The 27,058-nt window shown below is 40.4% G+C and overlaps 3 protein-coding genes across 3 annotated transcripts; 2 read left to right on the top strand and 1 right to left on the bottom strand.

Annotated features, from left to right (window-relative positions):
• Positions 1-776: 776 nt before the first annotated feature.
• zbed4 (zinc finger, BED-type containing 4) lies at positions 777-6,650 on the top strand. Its single transcript, XM_030785850.1, has 2 exons — positions 777-851; positions 2,448-6,650. The coding sequence occupies exon 2, from the start codon at positions 2,659-2,661 to the stop codon at positions 6,436-6,438; it is 3,780 nt and encodes a 1,259-aa protein (XP_030641710.1). The 5' UTR covers positions 777-851; positions 2,448-2,658; the 3' UTR covers positions 6,439-6,650.
• Positions 6,651-7,583: 933 nt separating this feature from the next.
• alg12 (ALG12 alpha-1,6-mannosyltransferase) lies at positions 7,584-10,944 on the bottom strand. The gene is made up of 9 exons (XM_030779820.1): positions 10,789-10,944; positions 10,287-10,419; positions 9,967-10,140; positions 9,596-9,790; positions 9,361-9,466; positions 8,987-9,208; positions 8,607-8,776; positions 8,403-8,478; positions 7,584-8,304 (listed from the first exon to the last, which is right to left on the bottom strand). Exons 1-9 carry the CDS (start codon positions 10,942-10,944, stop codon positions 8,076-8,078), a joined length of 1,461 nt encoding a protein of 486 aa, XP_030635680.1. The 3' UTR covers positions 7,584-8,075.
• Positions 10,945-11,609: 665 nt separating this feature from the next.
• On the top strand, positions 11,610-15,419 carry creld2 (CRELD disulfide isomerase 2). Its single transcript, XM_030778104.1, has 10 exons — positions 11,610-11,917; positions 12,104-12,186; positions 12,373-12,483; positions 12,592-12,683; positions 12,793-12,969; positions 13,115-13,213; positions 13,436-13,519; positions 13,616-13,711; positions 13,830-13,970; positions 14,156-15,419. Exons 1-10 carry the CDS (start codon positions 11,786-11,788, stop codon positions 14,233-14,235), a joined length of 1,095 nt encoding a protein of 364 aa, XP_030633964.1. The 5' UTR covers positions 11,610-11,785; the 3' UTR covers positions 14,236-15,419.
• Positions 15,420-27,058: the final 11,639 nt, after the last annotated feature.

The raw sequence follows: 27,058 nt of genomic DNA on the forward strand, positions 1-27,058 counted from the left end.
AAATTAAATCAAAGGTGCTCCCATGAAATCTCCGTATACGTGGTCATTCAGATTCAGGTCTTGATGCAACTGTTGGTAAACACAGAATCTGTGCTTTCAGTGTGAATTAAGAGACAAAAATAGTAATACTTGGGTGTTTACACATTGGCTACCCTTTCACCAGGAAATAATATTTCTATAACTAAAGCAAGCACGCTGATATCAAGGTAACAAAAAGAAGCCAGTACAGTGCTTCGCCAAGCAGGCGGTGATCAGTCGCCGCCAGGGGAGGCTGAACGTATCAGTGTATTACTGCATCAGCGTCCAATGCAAATAACCTACATGACCTACAAAAGAACCGTACATTTAAATACCAAAGGGACCCTACTTTGCCCCACCCGGAATGGCGCCTCAGTGCCCCTGAGAGAGACCCTCAGGTCAAGAAACCCCGTGCGATTGGTTTGCTCAGAAGTGTATTGAAAACCAGGAAAGACAGATGAACATTAAGGATTATATATGTAGTAGGAATCAGTTAAAGGGATTCGTTTTACAAATGTCGTTTTACAGTGCGTGGGGTTGTTCGGTGATGAAGTGGCGAGAAAGCCATGCAATTGCGAATGGATAATATATCCCGTAATGACAATTTTGTTTTCTTTCTTCATTGCCTGCGCCGCCATATTGGAAACCCTTAGACCTTATGACATCATAAAAGCGTGTTCCTTCCGTCCGACGCTGTGTGGAGCTACAACTACTGAGTGTTAACTGCACTGGAGACAAAGCAACGAACTAATTGCCCCTTTGGATCAATCATATGGGTTTTATTTAACTATTTAGTAACCGTAACTGACTGAATTATACCTCAGGACCTAAAGGTATGTGCCCTTAATTTCACTGACGGAGAACTTAAGAGTGCTTTTGTGAAATACGTCGGAAGTATTGGGCAGATCCAGTTCTTCAGCTGGTTCTACTAGCTTCTCTGTTCTACTGCCACCAGGATCTGGTTCTGCCTCGCCAGGTTACGTCCTGTTTGGCCTAGCATGAAAGGGATCATATCATTAAGTGGTCGTTAACCCTACTATCTGTTTTGGGAGTTGAAATGTCAGTATATTACCTTTGCTGTGCTTTAATTTCCTCAATGAATCCATGTGACAAGGTGGCCAACCTTCGTTGACCAAGATAGGTTAAGTGTGTTCCTGTTGTTTTTGTAGCTGGCCAACCAACCTGCTAATGTTCGTTAGCTTTATCACTTATGTGTCGAAGGTACCTAGCTAATGTTGATATAGGGCTAGCTAAATCATTACACAACAAGACTCAAATAGATGTTTTTATTCGAAGATTACATGCGTTAAATGTCACGCAATTCAGGAGTTTGTTTAATTATTTTGGAATGTATTATGAATTCAACGTTTTCTGATATAGATGTCTCCTTTTGCTGGTAATCACCCAGTTTGTAAGTCGCTGGTAGCACTGTTATAACTTTTACGCTTTTGAGAGTTTATACGGTTGCTGTAGCCTGGATGTCCAGCGATTTGAGATGTGTAAGAGGTGAGACACAATAAACCCGGAAAAGTTCACCGAGGACAGGTTTGGTTGTAAGACGGAACATAGAACGTCACACGGGGAACGGTTAACAAACGGCCATTAGGTATCAACAATGAGACTCCAGGATATTTTGCTTATTCCGTAATGATAACATTCTAAGATGGTCGCAACGCTGTCCCCTGCATATGTAAATCAATTACTCAAACGATTTTTGCTTGATTAAGGCAAGCTACGTGTAGCTTAATAGACAGTTTTTACGACGCCCCTGTAGTTCCGGGTTAAACTTTAAGATGTCCAGTATCGTACAATATCAGAGGGGGCTGTCAATTGTTTAGAGGAATAAATGCCAATGTTATTTTTAAACTCTGTATGTGTTATAGTACACAGCTCCATGAGAACAGCGTCCGACACTGAGTAATTCGTAAATTAAGTATGTATTCGGTCCATTTTGGCAATTTCATGTCGTTGAGTTTTCCATGATACAGCTCTATATCACAAAGTTGACTTGAGTGTGCATAGACCTATTGCTGCTCCGAGACCGTTAATCTGATATGAACGTCTTACCGTAGGTTTTCCATCTTAGATGTTTTGTTTCTTTTTTCCCCCCCACTGTGTGCAATGTATTGTTTCCTGTCAATTATTTTTTTTCCATTAAGGACACTTTGTATTCTTCATTATCTTGGTAAATATTCTTATGCAAAACTATTAAACCTTGTCTAGGGTATTTTAAAATACATATTTAAATCTTTACTTGGCACTGGAATATATTACTTACTAAACATCCACTACATGGTCCAGTATTTAAAAATTTATATATATATAAATAATATACACACACACACACACAATGCTTATTCTGTGATATCAATACTTGTCATACATCACACTTTTTCTCACTAACATTCTCCTTCTCACTTCCTTTTCAGACACACAAGAAACAAACACATTTTACACTTAATAATTTGAATGGACATGGAATAGACACATTGCCCCCATCTGGATGAGGAATATAACACACCATTTTGCACATCTGGGTAGGAGAAGCAGCAGACAGCCACACCCATGACTCTTCAACACTTCACAAGCCGCTTTCAATAAAGGACTTTTTGTTTTCAAGCAGAGATTGAGTCTGCTAAAATGGATGGAGAGGACAGCCTCTCTCAAAACTCTGACGGTCAAGAAGTAGATTGTAACGGATGCATAGAAAACAAGCGGCAAGAAGCCAAAGGAACATGTCTAAAAATTGAGGGGCAAGATGGATATGTATTTAAATCATACAGCATTACTCCTCATGAGGTTACAGATGCAAGACCCCCCCACAGTTCCTCAGATGCGCTGGCTAAAGAATCCTCTTCTGTGTCCTCGCCCCTTGAAGGAACAGAAGAAGACGGGTCTTCTCAGGCTGAAGGACATTCAACAGAGTGTCCAGGAGTGGGGGAAACCTGTGACAAGCAGGACAGCTCACCCATTTCAAGCAAGAACCAGAACACTGAAATAAACAAAGAAAATACCACTGAAAATGAAACAGCTGTACATATCAAAGAGGAACCAAATGCAATGGATGAAAGTGCCCAGGAAGATGAAAAGTCATCATTTGATGGGGCCGTTGGTCCTTTTGTTACAAGAGGCAATGATGATTACAACAACCTTTTTAGTGGATACTCAAGTACCCTTTATGACGTTGCTATGGACGCTGTCACACAAAGCCTTCTGTCATCCATAAGAAATCCTCTTAATCCCAGGAAGAAGTCTCCTGCTTGGAACCATTTTTTCATATCACCACGAGATAGTACCAAAGCAATCTGTATGTACTGTATGAAAGAGTTCAGTCGGGGTAAGAATGAAAAAGACCTCAGCACCAGTTGTTTGATGAGACACGTGCGAAGGGCTCACCCCACTGTGCTTCTACAAGACAGCGATTCCTCTAATACTTTGTCCAGCTCTGTTGCCTCATCCTCAATACCTCCAATGAAATCACCAAATAATGGAGACTTGGCAGCTAGCAGCAAATGCTCTTCAGATAACAACACCTCACCGTCCACCTCCTCAGCCGAAGCCACAGACGTATCATCCAAAGAGGAGTCACAAAAGGTCAAACCAAAATTAGAAAAATGTGTGAAAAATGACACAGGGGCAGTCTCATCTCCACATTCCGTCAGCAACCACATTGATGATGTCATGGATATAGGTTCGGAACGCTTAGGGACAACCCCCAAAAACTCAAGTTCTCGAAGGAGATCAGCAGTGTGGAAGCATTTCTATCTGTCACCTGCCGATAGCTCCAAAGCTGTGTGTATACACTGTATGAACGAGTTCAGTCGAGGCAAAAACGGTAAAGACCTGGGAACTAGCTGTCTAATTCGCCACATGTGGCGGGCTCACCGAGACATTGTCATTGAAGAAAATGGACAAGGCTCCAGCATTCCACCACCTTATGTCACACCACCTACACTTTTGTCACGAACACAGATTCAGGACTCCGGGGTCGAGATAAAAAAAGAACCCTCCTTTACATCATCTTCCCCCGAAACTGTATCAGATGAAGTGTCTGTAAACCTTGGTGAAAATATGGATGTGAAGGAGGAGGTTAATGATGCTGCATATCAATCAGGACAAGAGTCTTTGCTTGATCTGTCTTTAGGGCTGAAAGGTGAAAATATACCTCATTCCTCCTCTCCAGAGGAATCTGCTGAGGGCTCAGTCTTAACCCAAGACCCAAGTTCAGTTTTCCAACAAAACAAAAAAATAATGAAAAGGGTGAAGTCAGAGGTCTGGCACCATTTCATAGTTTCTCCAGTTGACCAGTTAAAGGCTTTGTGTCGATATTGTCCCTGTGTCATTAGCCGAGGAAAACGTGGGGACTTTGGCACAAGTTGTTTAATGAGGCATCTAATGAGACGACATCCTGACGTTCTGAAGAGCCAAAAAGGCACATTTGACAAGGTGTCCTCTCCACATTCACCTTACAATAATCTCTCTGTAGAAGAGGCTATGTCTACAAACGCAACTGACAGCCCTACCCATGAGAAGAAACCACAAACTCTTCCCATTTTCAGCAAAAAGACTTCAAAGCTGTGGAATCATTTTTCTATTTCTTCTGCAGATCCAACCAAGGTGGTCTGTTTGCACTGTAGCCGAACAATAAGCCGGGGCAAGAAGACAACAAATCTAGGCACTAGTTGCTTATTTAGGCACATGCAGAGGTTTCACGGACATGCTCTTGAAAATAGCAGCAGTATCTCAGGTGATGTGTCCACTGCTGAAATTCAAGTAAAACAAGAGCTAATGGACACCTCTGCATACAAAGAAAATGGTGAAAGCTTTGATGAATGCCACCCAGTTGCCAAAAAAATCACCAAACTTGTTGCAGAAATGCTTGCACTGGATCTTCAGCCATCAGCTGTGGTAGAGAATGTTGGGCTAAACCGATTACTGGAATACCTCCAGCCACAGTATTCTCTACCCTCCTCTTCTTACTTCACCAGCACTGCCATACCAGAAATGTACGAAAGGGTGAAAGAGGTTGTGCTAACACACCTCAAGGAGGCTGAGAGTGGAATTGTCCATTTTACAACAAGCATATGGGTCAGCAGCCAAACCAGAGAATATCTAACTTTAACAGCCCATTGGGTGGCGTTTGAGTCGTCTGTCCGACCTCAGGGGCAGGATTTCCATTGCTCAGCCCTCCTTGGTGTGTCTCCAATAGACTGTGACTACAATGTGCTGAACATACAGAAGCAGCTTGAATACCTTTGGGACACCTGGATCAGCACTTCAGGCCTGAAGATTGGATTCACTGTAACTGATAATCAAACCATAGGGAATATCTTGGAGGACAGCAATCATGTGACCATGCAGTGTTTTTGTCACAACATAGACCTTATAGTCAATGAAGCCATAAAAAGCCAGAGAATGGTTCAAAACCTGCTAAGCATAGCCCGAAAGATCTGTGAGAGAGTACATCGTTCAGCTAAAGCAAAAGAGAAACTGGCTGAACTGCAGAGGGCTTATCAGTTACCTGAAAATCAGCTGGTTCAGGATGTTCCTTCAAAGTGGAAGACGTCCTTTTTCATGCTTGAACGCTTAGTGGAGCAAAAGAAAGCCATTGATGAAATGTCAATAGAATGCAATTTCAGGGAACTGATAAGCTGTGACCAGTGGGAAGTAATGCAGTCAGTGTGCAATGCCCTGAAGCCTTTTGAGGTAGCATGTAGGGAGATGAGTAATCGCACTGCAACTCTGGGTCAGGTCATACCTCTCATCCACATTCTAAACCGAAAGATTGACATGCTTTTTGATGAGACCATGGGTATTGACAACATGCTGAAGTCTCTGAAAGAGGCCATGGTAACCAGAATGTCTCCCACTCTTCATGATCCAAGATACACTTGGGCAACAATGCTGGACCCAAGATATAAAACCTCCTTGTTCACTGAGGAGGAAGCAGAGCAGTGTAAGCAGGATCTCATAAGAGAACTTGACTTATCATTGTCTACCTCTGCAGAACCAAGGCCTCCATTGTCCAACGGTTGCACCAATGTCCCACCTTCATCAAATAGCTCTGTCACAAACAAAGACAACCTCTGGGCTTTGATGGATGATATCAGGCTAAAAATAAAGCAGGAGGAGAGACCAAAATCATCTGAGCTTGCTGTTCTTGAATATTTGGAGGAAGACATCCTTGACCAGAGCTGTGATCCCCTAGATTATTGGAACCTAAAGAAGTTTCTGTGGCCCGACCTTGCCAAAGTAGCTGTCCGTTATGTGGGCTGCCCACCCAGCAATGTTCCTGTAGAGACTCTATTCAGCACAGCAAGTACAAATGGAGCTTTGAATCAGTCCAGACCATTGCTAGAAAATCTCGAAGGACTCCTGTTTTTAAAAGTCAATCTTCCCTTGATATATTTTCAATATTGATAACATTTTAAACGGTGCAAGGCTGCTTCTTCAAGTCAAATAGGCCCTGAGCAAGGACCAAATTTCATCTAAATAAAGGCCCTTAAAATTGTTATATTTTACACTGAGAGGTTCATACTCAATTCTTGGAGCACGTGGACCATTTTTATTTGAATGAAATTGCATTGTATTTGTACTACTGTATTACACTTGATAACTGGAGTTTATCCCATACCCAGTTAAAAGTGTCGTCAGGGAGGGAGGGGTATAATTAGCTGTAGGGGTTTTTTTGTCTTTTGCCGTATCATAATTTTTTTTATGGCAAGGTGTTTATGTTTTTTCTCTCTCCTTGTGCCTTATACAAACTACTTCAGGTCAAAAATGCTGTAAATATTTAACCAATGTGCAAACCAAGTCATAGTCTTTTGATTTACATGATTATGTATAAATAGAAAGTAGATGCTGAATAATGTTTTAATAAATGCAACTCAAAAATAAATGCTGTGACTGAAAGATGTTTAAAATTTATGTTATTTAATTCTTCCATTGTGAATTTGTGGCTCATGGTACTGTCAGACAGAATTAGTTAGGCCTACTTTTTAATTTGCTGAAATTTTTCTTAGGATATTGTAAAATAGTGTTGTATTTTCAGGGTAAGCAATCTGTTTAAAATGTGTGTTTGTTTCTTAAGCACAATTGTCTTTTGTGAGGGATTAAATTATGGGTCATTGTCTAGTTTAACAATGTACTGTACATTTTTATAAATACTGATTCCTGATTTCATAATTTGATAAATGTATAAGCATTGAGACTGGAACCATGCAAATTTGTGATTTTTGTAAATAAAAAAGTTTTTCCCTTTATGTGTTTTGTATCTATAAAACCTGCTTTTTTCCCCCCACATCAGGGCTTAGCACAGGGCTTTTTTTTCCTGCTTATTCCCATGGTTTAACGGTCCAGCTGCATTTGTTGTGGTGACATATATCACAGGCCTCTTCCTCTGTCAGAGGAACTGACACAGGTGTGGTTAGGGGCAGCACAACAATGCAAAGCGTAAAGTGGAACAAACAGACTAAACTCATTCCAATCATAATTCTGAAGGAAACTTTTTCCGTACTGCTTTTCTGTGTTTTAATGTCATGATAAAAGCTAATTTAGCAATAAAATACATGTTATTGTGAATTTGGAACCATAACACCATGTGATGAAGATCTCTTTTGCAATCCAAACTGACAGGGAACACAGTCTTTTAAGAGTATATGCCATGACAGTGAGAAGGTATAACAATACTCTTTACAGAAAGAATTCATTCTTTTTCCTGTTACACAAGACAAACTGTCTGCGAGAATACTTGCATGTTTTCATTGTAAGCAACAGGAAGTGGTGCGCAGATGACCAAGTCATTACACAACTTCAGGTGCCTGTTCCAGAAGCAAATACAAATTGGTGACAAAACAGTTTATCTTGTGTTGAGGATTTTCACACCACAGTAGCCCATCACCATTTACAGGTAAATATAGACTGGTCTTAACTGCTCCCACAATTGCCTTTCATTTCCAAATATGTCACCCACTGTTCTGAATGGGTACATCTTTTTGTATAAAGTATTTCCTTACTATTTTAGTGAACTCATGTCTCTAGTCACACCTTGAATCTTTTCAAGATTTGAAAAGTCTCTCCAACAATACCAGCTTATTGTTCAGTTTAACACTCAGTGGTGGAAACTGCAGAGGATGCAGTGCCAGACTCTGGTACCCTTGGATGAAGGTCAAAGGGTGGTGGGAGTCACTAAGTAGTTCTATCTGGGTTGAGTTTGCCTCCATCAATATATGTGAGTATTCCTTCATACGTGGGTCTGAAAGAGCCAAATCCTCTCTTTTGTCATACCTAAAAAATAAAAATAGTGAGTACCTATTGGATACACATATGGTAATGCAGGATGGTAATGGTAATAAGGGATGCCCATACAGTTGCTTCATACTCACTGCCAGTTAGAATTCAGTTCTAAGAAGCGAGAGACTCCTGTCTGTGCTGCAAGTACATCTATGTGTACAGAGACATCTGAGGGTATAACAAAGGAGAACAAGCAAAACTTTTTTTTAGCGAACATATTTTTTCCTCTTTCATATTTCAGTTTATTTTTCTTCAAAAAGCCTATGATAGAGCATGACATGATAAATAAAACTGACTTGATTCTGCAGGGACTAATGTGTGTAGTTCTTGCATTGCTCTTCCGCCAGGGTAATTATGATGGGAGACGTACAGGGAAATGCCCGAGTATACAGTGTTTGTCAGCAGCTGGCCTATCACCAGCAAGGAGCCTATTTTATACATCCATGATTTGTGGAAGTTGATGAAACTGAAACGAAAAAAAAAAGAAAGCTTACAGTTATTTTCTAGTAATGCAAACGATGGTGCATCGCACATCACTCTCAAGAAACAAAACCTAAATGACATTTGTTTTACACACAATTTATCATACCTCTCTGACCATAATTCCCTCTATGTACATAAAACTAAGGCAGTTCAACTAAAATTACATTCATATCTAAAAGGGTTTCTTCCTCACATAAAAGAGCATCCGCGTGCAGCCACCACATTTAACACGGGGAAGGTGTAAATAATAAAGCGGAGCTCCTTATGGGGGAGCAGAGAGTACAGTAGGATGAAGCCCAGTGTTGGAAGGAGCAAAGTCCTCATCCGTCTGTCAAGAATGCCGAGCGGGACAAAAAGCACCGTGCTGCCAAGAGCACGGGGGACTGCTGAGTAGAAGTACCACAGGAAAGGGGAGGTTTACTGAGGAGAGGAAGTCAAGGAATGACATCCAAATTTCAAACCGTGCCAAAATGTTGAAAATGCAAAATATGTAATTATTGATCACTCGTTACAAGGCATGCGGTAAGTTCAGTCAAACTAAACATATTTGTGATTTACGATAAGGATATTCCCCAGTTGGAGCTTTTGTTCAGTATGGTATTGTACCAGAGTACCTGACCCTCAGGCCATAACAATGTCCTCCAAAAAAAAGAATCAACGCTGACAGTGAGGCCTTAAAAAAAGGAAAAGAATTTATATTAAGCACAACTAAATAGTCTCTCTCTAAGATAAGAACATCTCAAAGTTCATTAGGGAGAATTCTCAAATGTGATAAAAATATCAACAGAAACACATTTCTCACCCAATGAGAAAATCCCAGTTGGTATGGCATAATAAAACAATTGCAGTAAGGTGAGTCTCCTGCTCAACAGTGATATCAAAAGCATGAGCCCAAGAAAAAGGCATAGTTCTGAGCGGAATACAATTATGACAAAACCAGACAGAGAGATGAAGGATCCATATCTTTGTGCCATCCAGGAAGTGAATGCCATTAGAACTGGAAAAACAATGAATGTTTTAGTGCCAAGTAAATAAGAATCACAACGAACAATCAGATACATAAACTGGCAAAAATCTATTACATCACAAGTGAAATTAATTGTTGAACTACTTTACAAGTTGAAAATTTGTTAACTATTTTCAGCATGTGTTTATAATTAGGCCTTCACCTACCTATCGGTAGTGCAAATATGTTTGGAAGAGGCCTTGTGCAGTAAAACATCAGGTGGAACTGTGATGAGCAAATGAAACAGAACAGCCCAGCCACTGTGGATCCAAACTGTCTCCGAACTTCACGCTGCATTTGCCAAAGGGTGAGGGAGACACATATCCCTAAAACACCTCGCACTAGTATACAAATGACATAAAGCTTCTGTCATTAAAGTAAGCAGCCAAATCTCAATGGCCTATGACAAGGCCAAGTAAAACAAATCAACATGTCAATGACAAATAGTAAAAGGAATAATGATAATATTAAGAAACTTAATAATTACCAAGGACTTGTGTGTAAAATTTGGGGGCACCAAAAAGGGAGAGTAAGTAGGCCATTGGTGAGGAGAGTGCTGATATAAACAATGGTCCAAGGAATGTGCGAGGAACCACACCTGGAAATTCATGGTGATCATACTGGAGAGAAAAAGTTGTGAACAATCTAAATACCTACGGATTTCATTTGTGTACAATAACGACATTACGAGCCAGTTAAAAGCTTTATGAAAAATACAACACTGAAGTTTGCTGGAAGTTGTATAGGCCAATTATAGAAAAGAATTTATTGAGAGTGTCCTATAAAGCAACGCTATCAATACTGTTAAGAGATACAAAATAATATGCGTTACAGCACTGTACAGTTATAACACAAAAGCAGATTCCCATCAATATATGTAATTGCCACATGCACACAATAAGTTATATTGAACAATGAAGACGTCCCCAGCTAGCTGCAAATAAGGATGATAGCTAACTTGAGTGGAAGAGTGTTGTCACTGAACTTACCTTTTCTAAATCAGTTCTGTGGTAAATGATATCGTGTATTGCTTGTAAATTGAAACTTTCCTCTACTTTGGTGAAGGGACATATAAACAGATGTAAGAACACTATGAAAACTAACAAAAACATTGGTCGCTCAGAGATAATTCCCTTCTCAGCCATGTTGTCAGTGAATACCGCATTTGCGCGGTATCGCTATCTCTGTAGTGAGAGAAGAGAAATCAGAGGCAATAAGCAAACGTAAAAGTGCCGGAAGTCCATGAAGTCAAAGTTGTCAATATTTTTACAGATATATTAGTGAAAAAAAAAGCCAAAATCCACCTTCTGCTTTAATTTCTCTATAGCTTCTACACTTAGACAATGCTCTGATACACATTTGTGGTTTAATATTTTTTTTATATTCGTCGGAACACGCTTAGTCAAAGGACACTCTGCAAATCTCTCTATGATTTCCAGGATATCCCAGATATTTTCCAGACACTTGGGTATGAAATACCCAGAAATAAATCCTCACAACATTATGTTTTATTTTTTACCACGTTCTAAGGCTTGTTCAGACAATGGATGTTACAACATTCACAGGCTCATGACGACATTATATAAGACTTTTATTTTTAAATTACTGTTACGCTATATCCTGTTGACACTGCGGCTTACGATTGCTGGCGTAATAAAACTTTATTACACGTGGTGTGCGATAGAAGTCCCGCGCGTGGCGAAATTTCATAGGTGTAAAGAGTGATTGACTGAGTAGATTGACAAATCAGAAGAAGCCACAACCGTAACGGGAGACATACGCGGAAATCTAAATGTATGACACTTTTGAAACCGGCATGGAAATTATTCACTGCAAAGCTTTGCATGAATATACCACGCTGTACATTTATTTCTGCATCGTTATGCTTTGATACTTTTTGCCCAGTGACCACCTAGAGCACAGTTCACACTATAAAAGCGACAGTACTGACATGAAAGTTTGAGAACGGTTAGCCAATTAGCAAATATGCTGGTCTTAGACTGGGTTGCTCCAATTTTTTATTGTGTGATTGTTGTTTTACAACTACACGGTGGCGACGCAAAAGATTTAAAAGCTATGTGTTCAACATGCAGACAGATAACCGACAATTTCAACAAGGTATGTCGTGTAATATCCTTCTGATCAACTGAATTTTTACTCGCAATAAACCAGGTAACTGTAGTAACCACTGGTCCATGATAGTTTAGAGGTGTAGTCATCATTCCACGAGGGGAAAAAAGAAATATGAATTGCCTAAACTCTTGCTCGTGAGTGTCTTTCAGTTTTCATATCCTACCTTAACAGGGATTTGAGAGAACAGCGAAAAAAAATTTTGGCGGTGGAAACACTGCATGGGAAGAGAGAAAATTGTCGAAATATGAGACAAGGTAAGGTATACATGCAACATAATGTGTATTTTACAATGTGACATAACTTCTCATGTTGCGTAGTCTGGCAATGCAAACTTAGATATACAGTGATTTTATAGTCACCCGAGATATGTTGGCTTAATATGATGTATAAGCTGCACATGTTGGACGACATCCACCTATCTAAGTCTTTGTGCTGTCCAGTGAGATTCGCCTGGTGGAGATTCTGGAGGGCCTGTGTGACAGTAGCAGTTTTGAGTGCAATCACATGGTAGAGGAACATGAAGAGCAGTTTGAAACATGGTGGTTTAAGAGGTGGGTCTCTAGATATTAAATTATTACACACAGTCTGGTGTAAAGGCTTGTTGTCTTCTGCGGCACATGTTCAAAGTGTGTATAAAGTATTTATATAACTCTGCACAGGAAAACAAAGAACCCAGATTTATTCAAATGGTTTTGCATTGAGACCATTAAAGTATGCTGTCCCAAGGGAACATTTGGCCTTGATTGCAATGGTAAGTAGTATGCTTTTTTCCCCAACAGTGCGTTTTTGCATGAAACAGCTCTTCGTGATATTTCATGTCCTGGCTATGTGGTCATCATTTTATTTTTGTATTGACACAGCCTGTGTTGGAGGATCGGATAGACCTTGCCATGGAAACGGCAAATGTGATGGTGATGGCACACGGGCAGGTGATGGCAAGTGCAGTTGTGACCGTGGATATGAAGGAGAATTTTGCCTCGATTGTGCTGCCGGGTATTTTAACGAAGAAAGGAATGACACCTTTTCTCTGTGCAAAGGTAAAAAATATGTAGAGGATTACATGACATTACAAATTTACATGAACTTCATATTAGTACTAAGGTGGGGCTTTCAGTCCTGGATTCTTCTCTCTGTGAATCCTAGAAATTTTCTACCTGAATTGAAATACTCCTTTTTCTCCAGAATGTCATGAGTCCTGCACAACCTGCTCTGGGCCAACAAATCATGACTGTGACAAATGCAAGAGTGGCTGGGAAAAGGATGAGGAGGGGACATGTGTTGGTGAGAGATTCATTTTTTAGATGCACAACGATTAACCAGATTTTACCTTGGTTTTTTGCTGTTTTTTGGAAATGACTGAGCAAACAAACTGTTGAAGTTAGACAGGACTCCACTATGAAATCACAGCAATCCAGAAATAATTTGCCCTAACCTTATGTTCATCAGCAACACATTTTTGGCCCCTCTCTCATTTTCATGTAATATTTTCTTGCATAATAACAGATACTGATGAGTGCTCCAAAGACAGTTCTCCATGCAAAGATGACCAATATTGCCTGAACACGAATGGGTCCTATTCATGTTTAGGTAATCTGATTCATTATCTCTGCACAACACATCAAGTGCATAATGAGGCACGTTTAGTATTTCATGCCTATATTCACATTCCTTTATCTGTTGCAGCATGTGACAGCAGATGCTCTGGCTGTATGGGGCCAGGTCCTGATAAATGTCGTACCTGCGCTAAGGGCTACAAGGACGAGGAGGGCACCTGCCAAGGTAAGTCACAGCCATTAACGCCGCAACTAGTATGTTATCGGACACGCTTTCACTTGCATGGCGTGGCAGGGATAATGCATCGTGTTTGAGTTGTTTAGTTTGCTCTTGTCGTGATTAGATATAAATGAGTGTGAGCTGCCTGACCCGGTGTGTACTGAGGAAAACCGGGAATGTGAGAATACCAAAGGGAGCTTTAACTGTCGCTGCGCCAGTGGCTTTCAGGAACAGGATGGAGTCTGCGTCCCGTCACCAGAACCAGGTATTTGCTGAAATATTACATAATGTTAATTGTACTACATAATACAACTAAAATTCTGAATTTTTCTAATTCTTGCATGTGATTGAGATTCATTAATGTATCTATTAAAGTATGTTGCTGTCACCTGCATACCAAAAAGAATCAATGCTCATATCATTTTCCTGTCTCTCTTTTGCTGTCACCAGAGGTAAGCCAGGAAGTGCCTTCATCTGAGGGTGCATATACCCAGACAGCCAAATTGTCAGAGCAACATGAGGACCTGTGATGTCAGAACTCTGTACTGTTGGACCTAAACACCATGGAGCACGTGCAGTTGCTACACCAGCAGAATGTATCAGTTCACTCTGCCTCAGTCAAGTGGAGTACCAGAATAGCACTTACTGTATATATTTGGCAAAAAGAACTTTTATCCCTGTGGAACATGCCAAGGAAAAAGAACAATTTCAGCCTCAAGCTGTAGTTCAGTCTCCGTTTAATATCGTGGTTCGAGAGAAACCAGTTCTTATCTTTTTTAACTTAATGCAGTGTTTTTTGTTTTGGGAAGGGGGTTGGGAAAATTGTGAATAAAGTCAAACCTAATGATGTATTTGTGACTCACTTTGCTGAAGTATTGCAATAGTTAAAAGTGTTTCATTTGAATGCCAAGGAGTGTTAAAATGTTTTTTGTTTTAACCTGAAAACAAGGCATTCTGATACCTTTGAATGTAGTAATCTTCTGTATGCTCATCTTTGCCAGTTTACTTTGACCAGGTTAGAGCACATTTATCAAAATTTCAATTTCCACATTGATGTAGATGTGCTAAAGTGAGCAGCTCAACTAGTTGTTATCCACAGTTCCTAAGCAGGTGTACATTACAAGACTATGTAAATGACATAATGCATTATTACTTGACATTATCCACCATGCTACATAAAACCTATACCCAACAACACAAGCACATTACACCTGATCAAATGTGTGCTTTGTTTTTGGCCACATCTTGTGTTTGAAAGTGAGTAACTGTAATGATTTGTTATTCTGATGGGTAAAGTATTTTGATTGTAAATTACTCTTACTAAGAATCATATTTGACCAAGGTTGCTGTTTGCACCATACTACACGCTCCCTCCAGATGGCTGCCTTTCAGTTATTGTCCATTAACTTTATAAACGAATTCAGACAGGGATGAACAGGACCTTATAGATATGTTGTGTATCAGTAAAGAGTTTAAATTTCTATAAATGAAATAAGCCATCGTTTTGTGCTTTTATAACTGTTAGGTATGATATCAAAGCAATTGTACACAGATTGATTTGTCCATAATCGATTATCCACAGAGGAATTCATTTGGTCTCAGGACCGCAGCTCCTACTTGTATTGAGCTCATAAAACAAAACAAAAGCCCTATAGGAAAAAAAATATAGCATTTATGGAGAACTTCACAGCTTAAATGGTAAAATGTAGTCTTGTAAAGTTGACCAGGCTGAATTTGACAGCTTTAACAAAAGCCTGTATCTGTTTTTCTTTTTTTTCTTTTTTTTTCTTTTTTTTTTAAGACAGGCTTAATTCCAAAATCCAATTCCAAAATAAATTTTAAAGTTTGACACTTTAACACTATTTTTATTGTTTGCTTGTTTGTTAAGTAGTTGTTTTTCTCTCCATTTTCCTCAGATTTTCCTCATGTTTAATACTCTTCTATACATAGGCTTAGTATAGCATAACCTAGCATTTAGTATTTGCTGCCACTTGATGGCACCATTCAACCATAGAGAAAACTCTGGCTTGACTCAGAAGAGTCAAAGACATATGTGTGTGGACCTAAGTATGTTCCATATCAGATGGCATATGATCCCACCTCGTGATCTGTTTCTCACCGTCTTTGGGGTGGATATGTCAAACCAGTCCAAGCAGTGCTGCTTCTTTATTCCTCTCACCCATTCACTTGGCAAGTGCTGGAAAAAGGTAAACAGGTACACTTGGGTATATCCCTGATAAATGGGAGTTGTGTTGGAGCCTTTTCATTCTGAAATGACACTTATTGTTTCCCAGCTTTCAAACAGTCTTTTGTTGGAGAGTCGGAGAGCTGAATCTGGTGCATGTTTAGGCAAGTTAGTGAGCTGAATCTTTCCGCTGCAGATGCAATCTTTCAAACCCTCTTATTTAGCATCCTGTCTTCCTGTACTTTTCCAGTAAGTCTTCTGTCTGAAAGGACAGAAGGGGTGAATGGGGCTAGAGTGACTTCAGCAATGATTTTCTTGTCTTCTCTTACGGTTATTTTTTTCCCCAGCTATCAGGTATGTCCAATTTATGAAGATTAGTGCCATACCCTCTGGAGTATATCCTTATTTGTAGGTGTCAAGTTACCCAAAGGTACACAGAGGGGAGGCTTTGAAGTTAAAAGGGGCAATGTGTCCCTTCCTCTGTGCTCTATTGTGGTTAGTCACTGCTGGAAAATCTCGGCTGCTCTGAGACTTAGGTCAAGGTGACCATGAAGATAATGACAGCCAAGGTAATGCATACTGCTGTTGCTTTATTTTAAAATAATACAGTCTCTGAATCACCAATGATGTATGTACTGGGCACAGAATTACATGAAAAAGAGCCTTTTTCTTTCTTTGTTCAGATATATTGCTGTTCACAATTAATCCAGTGAGGGCTGTTGTGGAGGTGACCTGTTCATATTTATTTGTTTGTCCAGTAAAAGGCTACTTAGCATGGATGATGTGTGGATGGGATTTGGCCTGAATTAAATCATTCAAAGGATAAAACGCCACAGGTCAGTGCTGGGCCACTTTAGGTCACTCTCGTCCCTTTTCTCTCAGTCTCTAATCTCCTTCTCTATGGCACTGTACATCTGGCTCCTTTCCCTCTGCTGTGGTTGGGTTTCAGAGCAAAAAGCAGCTGTGCCATGTGCTTTTGCTTAGACCCTCACCTCTGATGTGGTCTGCCTCTTTCCGATGTTCCCCTCTGATGTGGCCGTCCCCTTCTCCTCCACACAGCTTGACTTCTAACCAATGCTAATAAAGCTGAACAAATTCAAGCCCCGCTGGGGACACAGTCTTCGGTTTGACCATGTCTGAACCTGAGTGGAGTGGTCGAGGCTAAATGCCCAAAGGGAATGTCAGTGATACGACATTGTTTGTTGTTATGCTAAGGCCAGAGTCAGCTCCTTCATGACATTTGAAACATACCTGACCTTTTCCGTGATGTCTCGTGTCAGGGAATTTCCAACTTTGTTCTCTACAATATATATATATATATATATATACACACACACATATAAAAACATGTTTTGGTTTTAGAACAAAGGTTTTGGAACTTAAGACCACACAAATCTTTTATTTCTTTTTCGTTCTTGCACTTATATTGGATCTACATAAAGCCTTCCTCAATGGGTATCAAGTCATACCTAAGTCAAACAATCAGCGTATTAAGACTTTGAAAGAAGTAAGAGGGAGGGGCACGGGCACAGTCACCATAATACACTTCAAAAAAGGTTTTTGCGGATGAGTGAGATGGATTGATGCCCCCTCCCCTCCACCCTTTCTTTGATGTCTGAGCCAGTGCGTGTGTCTGTGCTCTGATCTCCAACACACACATCACAAATTAAATAAAAGCAACTTTGATCTCTCAGCATGCTTTGTCTGGTTTTCACCTGAAACCTGCATGCTCACGCTAACATCACTTTGGTTAACATAGTTAACTGATTGGCTTGAGAGTTGCCATGCTTCCTCCATAAAACTTTGTAGCCATCTTGATGGTGTTTTGAAAGTTTTAAGATTAAATAAAATAAAAAAAAGTAAACAAAGTGGTTACTTTGCCCTGCGTGCAGTAATAGTAATGTACTGACTCACAAAAAGAGACTAAGACAGCACTGTTCTATATTCACTATCCTCACCGGTTTTGTTTGTGTTTAATGAGCTCTGAGACAAAAAACAAGTTAAGATGCATTAAGCTAATGTAAAAAATGACTGAAACACAGAACATTGTTCTAAATTGTTCTAAAGTTTATTAAAGTTTTAGTTTTAAGTTTTAAATTTAATTTAAAATTTTTTAAACTCACTTCATCATCCATTCACATCATTCAAGTAGAATTTTAGGTAGTCTGTGCATCTTTGAAAAATCTGTTTGTTGTAACTCCTTAGGAAACATGAAAGAATACAAAAGCTTGAGCAGTAAGCCTGAGATGCTAGCTCTTGTTTTGTTTATTAAACAGAACATAATGCGGACCAGACCTTTTCTTTTGTGTTATCAAGGCAGTTTCATTTCCTGACCAATATTAATTCATATGGTTTTGTTTTGTCTGGATGGAAACTTCAGAGCAAGATCGAAAATAAAATTGTTCCTGTTGAAGAACTTAAGAGAGCTCAACAAAGGAATTCACACACCAGTGTGATTCCAACCACCCACTGTTTATTGTGTCACTGCCTCAGAGCAGAGTAGGGCATGGAACATTAAACTCTCAAACACAGGACAACATTTCTAAAGACTGTTGCATTCACCAAAGCAACAGTCTTAAGAAATGTTGCCCTACCACCAAAATCAGGAAAGCAGGTGACTTTCTACAATTTCCACAGACAATAGTGATGCAAAATGGCTATATATGTAACCCAAAGTGGACAGGTTATTAATCTTCTGACCATCTGAAGGCTAGATTCATACAGAGGAGGGTTCCTTTGAAGACCTCTCTTGTCATTTCACCATTTATAATATGTACATACAAAATCATCGGTTTATGATAGATAATATAGCATGTCCCTTAACTTTTGAACATTTGTGGTGGCTGATCAGCAGACTGAGAAATCTAGTGATGTTTCATTATCTTATGAGAAAATTACTGCATTTGTTGAACTTTCAGTGAAAAAATAATGAATTGTGTGTGTGCTGGGCAGAGATATGCAATATATTTGTGTACACAGACATGTGAGCACGTGTGCTTTAATGATGTGCAAGGAGAGAGAGAGAGAGGGAGAGAGAGAGAGAGAGAGAGAGAGGGAGAGAGAGAGACAGAGAGAGAGACAGGGAGAGGGAGAGAGAGAGAGAGAGACAGAGAGAGAGCGATGATTCTGCAGTCCTGCTGGGTTAAAGCAATGCTGGGTCAGCGAGGTTCCCTCGCAGGTTCTGACAGGTCAGCAGTTTGGGACATATATCAGCTCAGCGAAGCTGGCCACGCAGCACGCTATTCTCCACCACTCAAAGATAGCCATTCCTCACACTGACTACAGCTATTCTAGCCGCGATAATCAGCTAAACAGCAAAAATACACAATCTCTCTGAAAAAGCAGAGAAAGCAAATTATGTATTGTATCATATATCAAAAGAAGAAAAAGTATGTGTGATAATCCTGAGAAAAAAAATGTCTTTAGACTGAATTGTAGCCTAAAGCGGCATAATATCTGAATGTCACATTTTACACTTCAAGCTCATCTTGCATTTAGCACCAGCCTGAGATTAACTCATGCTATTTCTGTCAAGATTAATCAGAAATATCAGCAAACACATTTATATAATCTCCTTTACGTTATATTTCTTTTCATTTTCACGTCATTATCAATATCATAGAAGTATTGAAATTCTCACTCCCCACTAGATGGCAGACTTGACAATATCTGGTATGTGTTATAAACTGGGTGCCATTGCAACACCTGGAAATAAGATACGAACAATTCAAAACCAGAACAAAATCAGGTTCCAGGAAATCCTCCAGAATACCTCTTCATAGTTAAAAACAAATTGCCCCATTCTCTCAGCCTCAGGGAAGCATTTCGCTTTATGAGCATGAGGTTATTGATCTGCAGGCTCTTACAAGACCAGTCACAGAGTCAGGCCAATGGGAAATTTCTCACCCCCCTAATTTCACTGTGGTCTACACACCTGTTTTGGTTTTTTTTTAGGCATCCCGGTGGCCCTTTTCTACTTGAGTTAACGTTCCCTGGCTGGATTGGGGGTTTGGAACAGGGACAACAAGGTGAGGACACTGTCCCAGAGCTGAGGTAAGGGAGGACAGAGAAGTGGTCTGTGTGAGACACCTGCAGTGAAAGAGCTGCAATTTACTGAGGAATGTACAAACACGCTGTGACAGGAGGGGTATGCTGTGTACACACATTCAATTAAGGGGAAAACAACAAGACGTGAACTATAATCCAGGTCAAGTGAACCCAACAAACACATCACTTCCCTCTCTACATTCTTCCTCTGATGCTTATTATCTGCAATATTTTAAGCTCTTTCAAAGACCATCTGAGTAAATTGAGATTGTATGAGAACATGAAGACACTAAAACATGTTTGCCATGTGAAAATTTGATGTCGTTTCAAAGCCCAGTCATTCCTCTTTTCCAATCTTAACCCTGTTGACCTTTTTGTTATGGGAGTATGAGGAATTCTTTTGTCCCATTTCATCCTATTCTGAACAGTTATGAATGGAATGCTCCACTGAAGCAAAACATGCTCATTTTTAGTGGATTTTATGACTAAAGAAAATATGTTTGTTCTTTTCCTGCCAAGTTAGGTCTCTGGCTTGATGTTGAGTCAAGAATGATCGTACGGTATCATACAGGCTGTGTGGCACCAACTCAGAACAGTGTCTCAGAACAGTGAAGCTCTCTCTCTCTCTCTCTGCCCACTTGTCTTCCTGTTGCTACCCACACATTCTCACACTATTCAGTGCAGGCCAAGATACTGGAGCCCAGATGGTTGCTTTCAAAATGGACATTATGTAACAACCTGGCCCCATATTTTTAAGTCCATGCTACACAGAAATTAATGGCTGATCAAAGAAGAAAATCTACTCAATGCATCAGACCGCTACATTCTCTCCTCTTGTTTGCTTTATCAACAATGACACCAGCATCGTTGGTGTGAAAGTTTATAGAGTAACTTCACTGAATAACGTCATCCACCTTTCACTCCACGGAGGAAAATCATTTGACTGAGCATGGACTACATTAGCAATGGCCCAATTTTTAGGCCCAATTTTACTTGAGTCTGTGGATTAAGAAATTAACAGTAAACACTGTTTTGGTGGCAGGACTAAAGCCCATAGTCTCAAGTCCAAGTAAAATCAGAATCAACCTTCCGAGCACTGTGGACTACACAGCTAAAATCACACACGGCACAGGTGTCAAGATTTGGTGACTAGTTTTAGAAACTGAATAGTACTTGACCCTTTTCAGTGTACAAAGAATGATGAATACCCTGTCAAGTTAGGTCATTGGTGTCAACTGACATGAGTGAAAATGCAGACTAACCTGACCTAAACCTGACAATCACACTGTCCTGTGAGGCTCTGGCCAAGTATCGACATTCTACCCCATGATAACATGATTACGCAACAGAATCAGCTGAAACAAAGCACAAGTTCACAGTTAATTTCCTAAATCTCTCCTGGTTCCCGCCAACTTGACATTCTCTCACTTTGCTTTGGTTCTCCTGCACCCCTGACAGAATGTAACCATTTTGTGGGCGGAGAGGAGCAGGGAGGGGGGCCGTGCATCGAAGGAGGGCGCTTGTTTTGAAATGCAATCCAGGCCCACAGAAAGAGGCTAACTGGAAACAGATGTAGAGACTCCCACCACACACAGCCTGTCCCCGGCACTCCCCCAGCCAAACAACAGGCTCTCTGTGGCTGTTGGCGTCATCTTGCTCACTGGCAGACACTGGAACTCTGTAAACGAAGTCTGAGTTTCCATACTGTGCTCAAAACCTCTTCCTCAGAAACAAAAAGGTGACTCAGGGCTGAAAGTCCTCAGACCAACACACACACGCAAACTTAAAACTCAGCGGTGTAGTACACATATACACACGAATGCCCCCCCCCTCTCTCTCTCCACCTCTGCAAGTCACTCACTCACTTAAGCACACTATCCAAATATAAACTGAGGTCTTGTGAGTGTTCCCTGCTAATGGTTGCCTTCTATATGGGCTCATTTGTCAAACTAACAGTATTTGTTGGTCCTATCTGAGAGCAGATTTCAAGATTTCAACTACTGTCTGTCTGCTATGGTAAAGGAGTTCACTGTCCTCTTTGTCCTGCGTGACACTGAAGTCACATTTGGTCCCTTACCAGTGAGAGAGAGAGTATTACTGTAGTGTCTGTGAATGATCCACAGTCACACGATAGCACAAAGAGAAAATAGCCGCAACAATGGGGGTTTTACTCTGACTGACCTCTGGCATGCTTTCAGTGTTCTTGTGGCATTGTGGCAGATGATAATGGGACTGCCATGTTGCAGGAATGTCGCACAGCACAGTAAGCAACCCAGCATGCTGCTGATGCTGGTGAGGTTTTTTTTTTTTTTTTTTTACTGTGTAGACCTTCAATGATGGGAAAGAATGGCACGTAGGTCTGATTGATAAAATCAACACATGGACAAAGAAATGCAAATATAACACACATCCTCTAAATATAGATAGCTTTTCCCAGCTGTCCTTGGTTCTGTCTGACTGTCAAGACATTGACATTGAACTTGTAACTTTTATATATTATTCACGCTCCATATCAACCCAAAGATAAAAGGTTACAGGAGCAGCCACTCAGATACACCAGATACAAAGTAAAATGCCAATAACACATTCTGTCACAGTTTGATTACTACAAGAGCTTTACTGAATATGGCCTTCTACACATCTGGCTCTGATAAAGCTTGTGGCCTTAAGCATCACAGAATACACAAAAGCTTGGCACCTCCTCTGCACAGCATCTGGGATAATACCCATTTCCAAAGGGCAGTCAAAGTGGTTTAATCAGAATCCAAATCAAGGAGGAACTCTCTCTCAGCTTTGCCACAATCCAAATGACCTGCACCTGCAATTCGGTCCACTGTCCTCCATGAACCTGGGTAAAAAAAAAATGCCCTGCATGTGGAACCCAGTCTCTTTCACAGGCTCAAAACAAAACAAGAGAAACAGATATATGGCAGTAGAAATGAGTGCTGGGGGGGTGGTTCAGCTGCTCATTGAACTGTACACAGCTCAAACAGTACCACGAGAAAACATCGTTACCACTCTCTCTGTGACCATGGGCTGTTCACCAAAGACTCAGACAGAGGATATGACAGAAGCCTGTGTTTCTGGTATGGATGACAGCTAAGACGAGGCCTGTCCAAACCATCCCTAAGGATGGTAGAGATGCTGCATTTGTTTTGATCAACAGAAAGAGCGATGTGACAGGGGCCATGGTCTTTTTGACTCACAACCCCCGAACTCAAAATAGACAGAGCTTGCAGTCACATCACTTCAGAAATAGCATCAAAGCATGACACAGAGGCTCACCAAGCAGATGACACACCATCAGACCCTATCTTCGGATCAGAACATGTGTCTGAGGAAGTCTTCACTCAGTGTTTTTAACTTTTCCCATTAAATTTTACATTGGTCAGTTTTACTCTTAAAGATGTCCAATTTCAATATTAATAATGCTCTAATTCCTTCCTATTTACAAATTAATGCATCTAGAATGACAGACAGATCTCTGGGTTTGGGGCTGCAGGGGCTTTGTCCTCTGTGGTATTTGAATTCTTGCCACGTTGGTCATGAGGCTCAGGGGGTCTAATCATCCCCTGTTGCTCTGTCAGTGGGTCAGCACACTTTCAGCCATGGCCTCATTCCCCTCAGCCCCAGGGAATCACATGACAGCAGAATCACACTGATGAGTCTAGGAGAGAATTTCACACAGCCAACATCAGTCTGTCAGCTTCATTTTATGTTCTCACTTCTTTTTTTTCTTTTTTTTTAATATAGTGACCACTTCGCCCTCTGCATCAGACTAGATGTTTCTCAAGTGGAACACATGCTGTGTGACAAAAGAGTGTGCCATGGATCCATTCTAATAATATCTGCTAGCAATGCACGAGAAGAAATGACATGGTGACACGCACTTATAAATGATGCAGGCACTTTTGTGTACCCCCTGTATGTGCACTGTCTTTCTATCTCTCTCTCTCTCTCTTTCTCTCTCTCTTTCTCCATCATACTCTTTCTTATGAGCTCCACTTAGTGCTCTGAAAAAACAGGCCCTCAGCCTTTTCCGCATCTTGAATAATTAAGCACTTCTGAGCAGTTCAGTGAGCAGATAAATACAGGCTATTTTTAGAATGTATGAAAAAACATTTTGAGCTCATGACTCATTAAAATGTTCGGGAATAATAGAAAGCCATGTAATAGTATGAGATATTTGTGAAGCACATGACAAACAGGCATCAGCAAAAGCTTTGCCACAAGCCACATCTGTCCTCCTCCAAAACAACTGCTATTACGACAACAACAACAAAATGTCAGTATCAAAAACAAACAAACTCTAACTCTCATACTGCCATGATTAGCCATGATGCTATTGGTTCATTATATTGCTGATAACATTGAAAACAAGGTAGTAGAGTTTACAACCACATTACTAAAAGCTGTACAGGGAGTTTAGGTATTTCATCGAGTACTGAATACCATTATAGGACCCAGATTTGAGCTTTTCAGTGAACTTGGGAACCTGCTGGCCGACCCCTGGGCTCTTTTCAGCTGTTTGTTTCATGCTAAACTCACTGACCAAACATTTCTGCTTCTTTATTTCTTCAGTACAGCTTCCTCTACAAGACAATCAACAGACAAATCAGAGCAGCTCTGGTTAATGATCTCAAGTTAATTAAGTGGTAATATGCCATGAAACAATTGCAGAGAACAGTCAGGCTTACGTGACTTTTATTGTTTTCAGATATCAGGTTACCATTTGTCCATACTCATGGCAGAGCACATGCTGAGGAGTGATGAAAAACAAAGACATGTATCCATAGAAACACTATGCTTCTTGTGCCCTCCACTTCCCCCTTTCAGGATCATCATTTTGCTCATGGCTAGGTCACACTCTGTAGTTTTTCCATCAACATTCCACTCTGCAGGGATGGAAGAAATCTTTACAACAAGGCCACCATCAGTAGATGAAACTCATAGCCACCATCTGAGGGAGAGAGGCCAGGTGCCGGCCTTCTCTAAGTTGTGACATCGTCCCAAAGTAAGCACGCAGAACAAACACCTGGACAATAAACCTGGTTGCTATGGCAATGAGGTACAATCAGGAACTGTTTACAGGATGTTGATCCAAGCCCTTCAGCACAGCCCTTGGGCTTCTTTGATGCTGAGAGACAAGAAATGCCCTGGTTTCCACACAGGATAGTAGTATTGTGGTAACCTCAGTTGGCTCAAAATATAAATAATGCAAAACAACATGATACCCATACACATAAACATACACACACACACACACGCGTATGCATGCAAACTCTCACACTATTGGAGCAATGCAAACAGAAGAGCAGAAATGTGTCTGATCCAACATCCTGGCACTGAGTAGCTGGCCAGAAGGTGCAGGCTGTGTTGAAATCTAGCACCTAGATCAGCACATGGGGGAGCAATGATTTCCTCAAGTGTTATTTTACAAACAAACATTGTGTAATCAAACTCTTTTCAACTCGAGGTTCTGTTATCGCATACTAAGTTTAAAGAGGACTGAGGACTGTATTATAGTCTCCTACCATGAAAATCAACCATTGAACAGGATGTCACTGGACTGTTTCACATGAGTGTACCCTGACAAATAGGGGAATTTTTATGTGCTGAAGGAAATAACAAAATGGCAATGTATTTAGTGCTATGAAAGTATGACTGAGCAAAATATTTCATGACTGACAGTCAATAGTTGACCTTCTGTTAAAGGAATACCAACTAGCATTATAAATTCTGAGAAACCTTATATAACATCACTGATATCAACTAAAGCTGAACTATCAGGCCTTGACTGAATATGCTTTACTGATATTGGTGCTGCCTCTAATATGTTACAAAAATACTGAGTGTACACTATATATGTGGTGTTCTATATCAAACTTTAACTTAAAATAAATGCTAAACACAAAATTGAAAACTTATGAAGATAAAGAACGAGAAGATAAGAATAACTAACTCCACTGTGCTGCAAAAGGATAAACTGAGTGAAAAGACAGCAGAGGAGAAAATAATAATGGGTCAAAGGCCACTGGGTTATGGTGCTTCATTTTTGGTTTCTTGTCCCCTTTTCTCCCCACTTTGGTTATCTCCAATTCCCTAGCATTTCTATCCCCCGTCACTTCCACAGTTACCACACTGACCAGGAACTTAGGTCTACATGTTGTCCCCTATACACCATCACATGTCTCCTCCACTACACAATTCACCGATTGATTCTTTTCAACAAATTGAGGGCTTCTACAAGAGGCTGTAACATGTGCAGAGGTTCACACTACGCTTCCTAGATCCGTCCACCACAATTCTGGTACCCTGACCGACCAATGGGAGTCACTGTTGCCGCAAAGGGAGATGATCCCCTTCCTGGCTTCCCACTCGTGAATATAGCCAAGCCAGAGGCACTACCACAGGGAAATGAACCTTGGTTTCTGAGATGGGCTAATTTCTTTTGTGGAGTATTATTTTCACCTTTAGTTCCTCATTCTATGCCTGCACAATCCCTCTTTCTCTTCCTGTTCACTGTTGAAGTGTTATTCAAAATCAGGCTAAGCAGAGAGAGAGAGATAGTGTCTTAGAGAGAGAGAGAGAGAGACTCAGTGGGAGTGAGTGAAAGAGGACAATATTACGTGGAAAATATTTTTACACTAGGTGTTGTAACAGTGTCCATTAACCTTGTCACACTTCAACCATTCACATTTTACTCTGTAAAGAAAAAAAAATCAGTGTCCAGCAAAAAAGTAGGGCAGACTTTCATTTCATTATTTCATTTATTTTATTTATTTATTTACCCATAACAACCACATCATGAATGACCTACTTCTGCATAACCAGCAACCGAAATCTCCATAGTCAGCATACTGTCCTTGAACACAACACAACACACTGTACTTCAACCTCAATCTGTGGAAAGCACCAATAAGTGTTCTGTTTTTCCCACAAGGTTTTTGCACCTCACCAGAACATCTAGCAGCAGATGGGACACGTACAAGAAATGTTGTTTTGGAAATAAATGAACCTGGACAACAAGGCTTCAGTGGAGTCTACTATGACTGAAATCAGCCAATACAATGGAAATATGTCACTCTATGAACAAGAACTGAATCCAAGAATTACAAGAA

This window comes from Chanos chanos, chromosome 1 (assembly GCF_902362185.1).
Source record: "Chanos chanos chromosome 1, fChaCha1.1, whole genome shotgun sequence".
Classification (NCBI taxonomy): domain Eukaryota; kingdom Metazoa; phylum Chordata; class Actinopteri; order Gonorynchiformes; family Chanidae; genus Chanos; species Chanos chanos.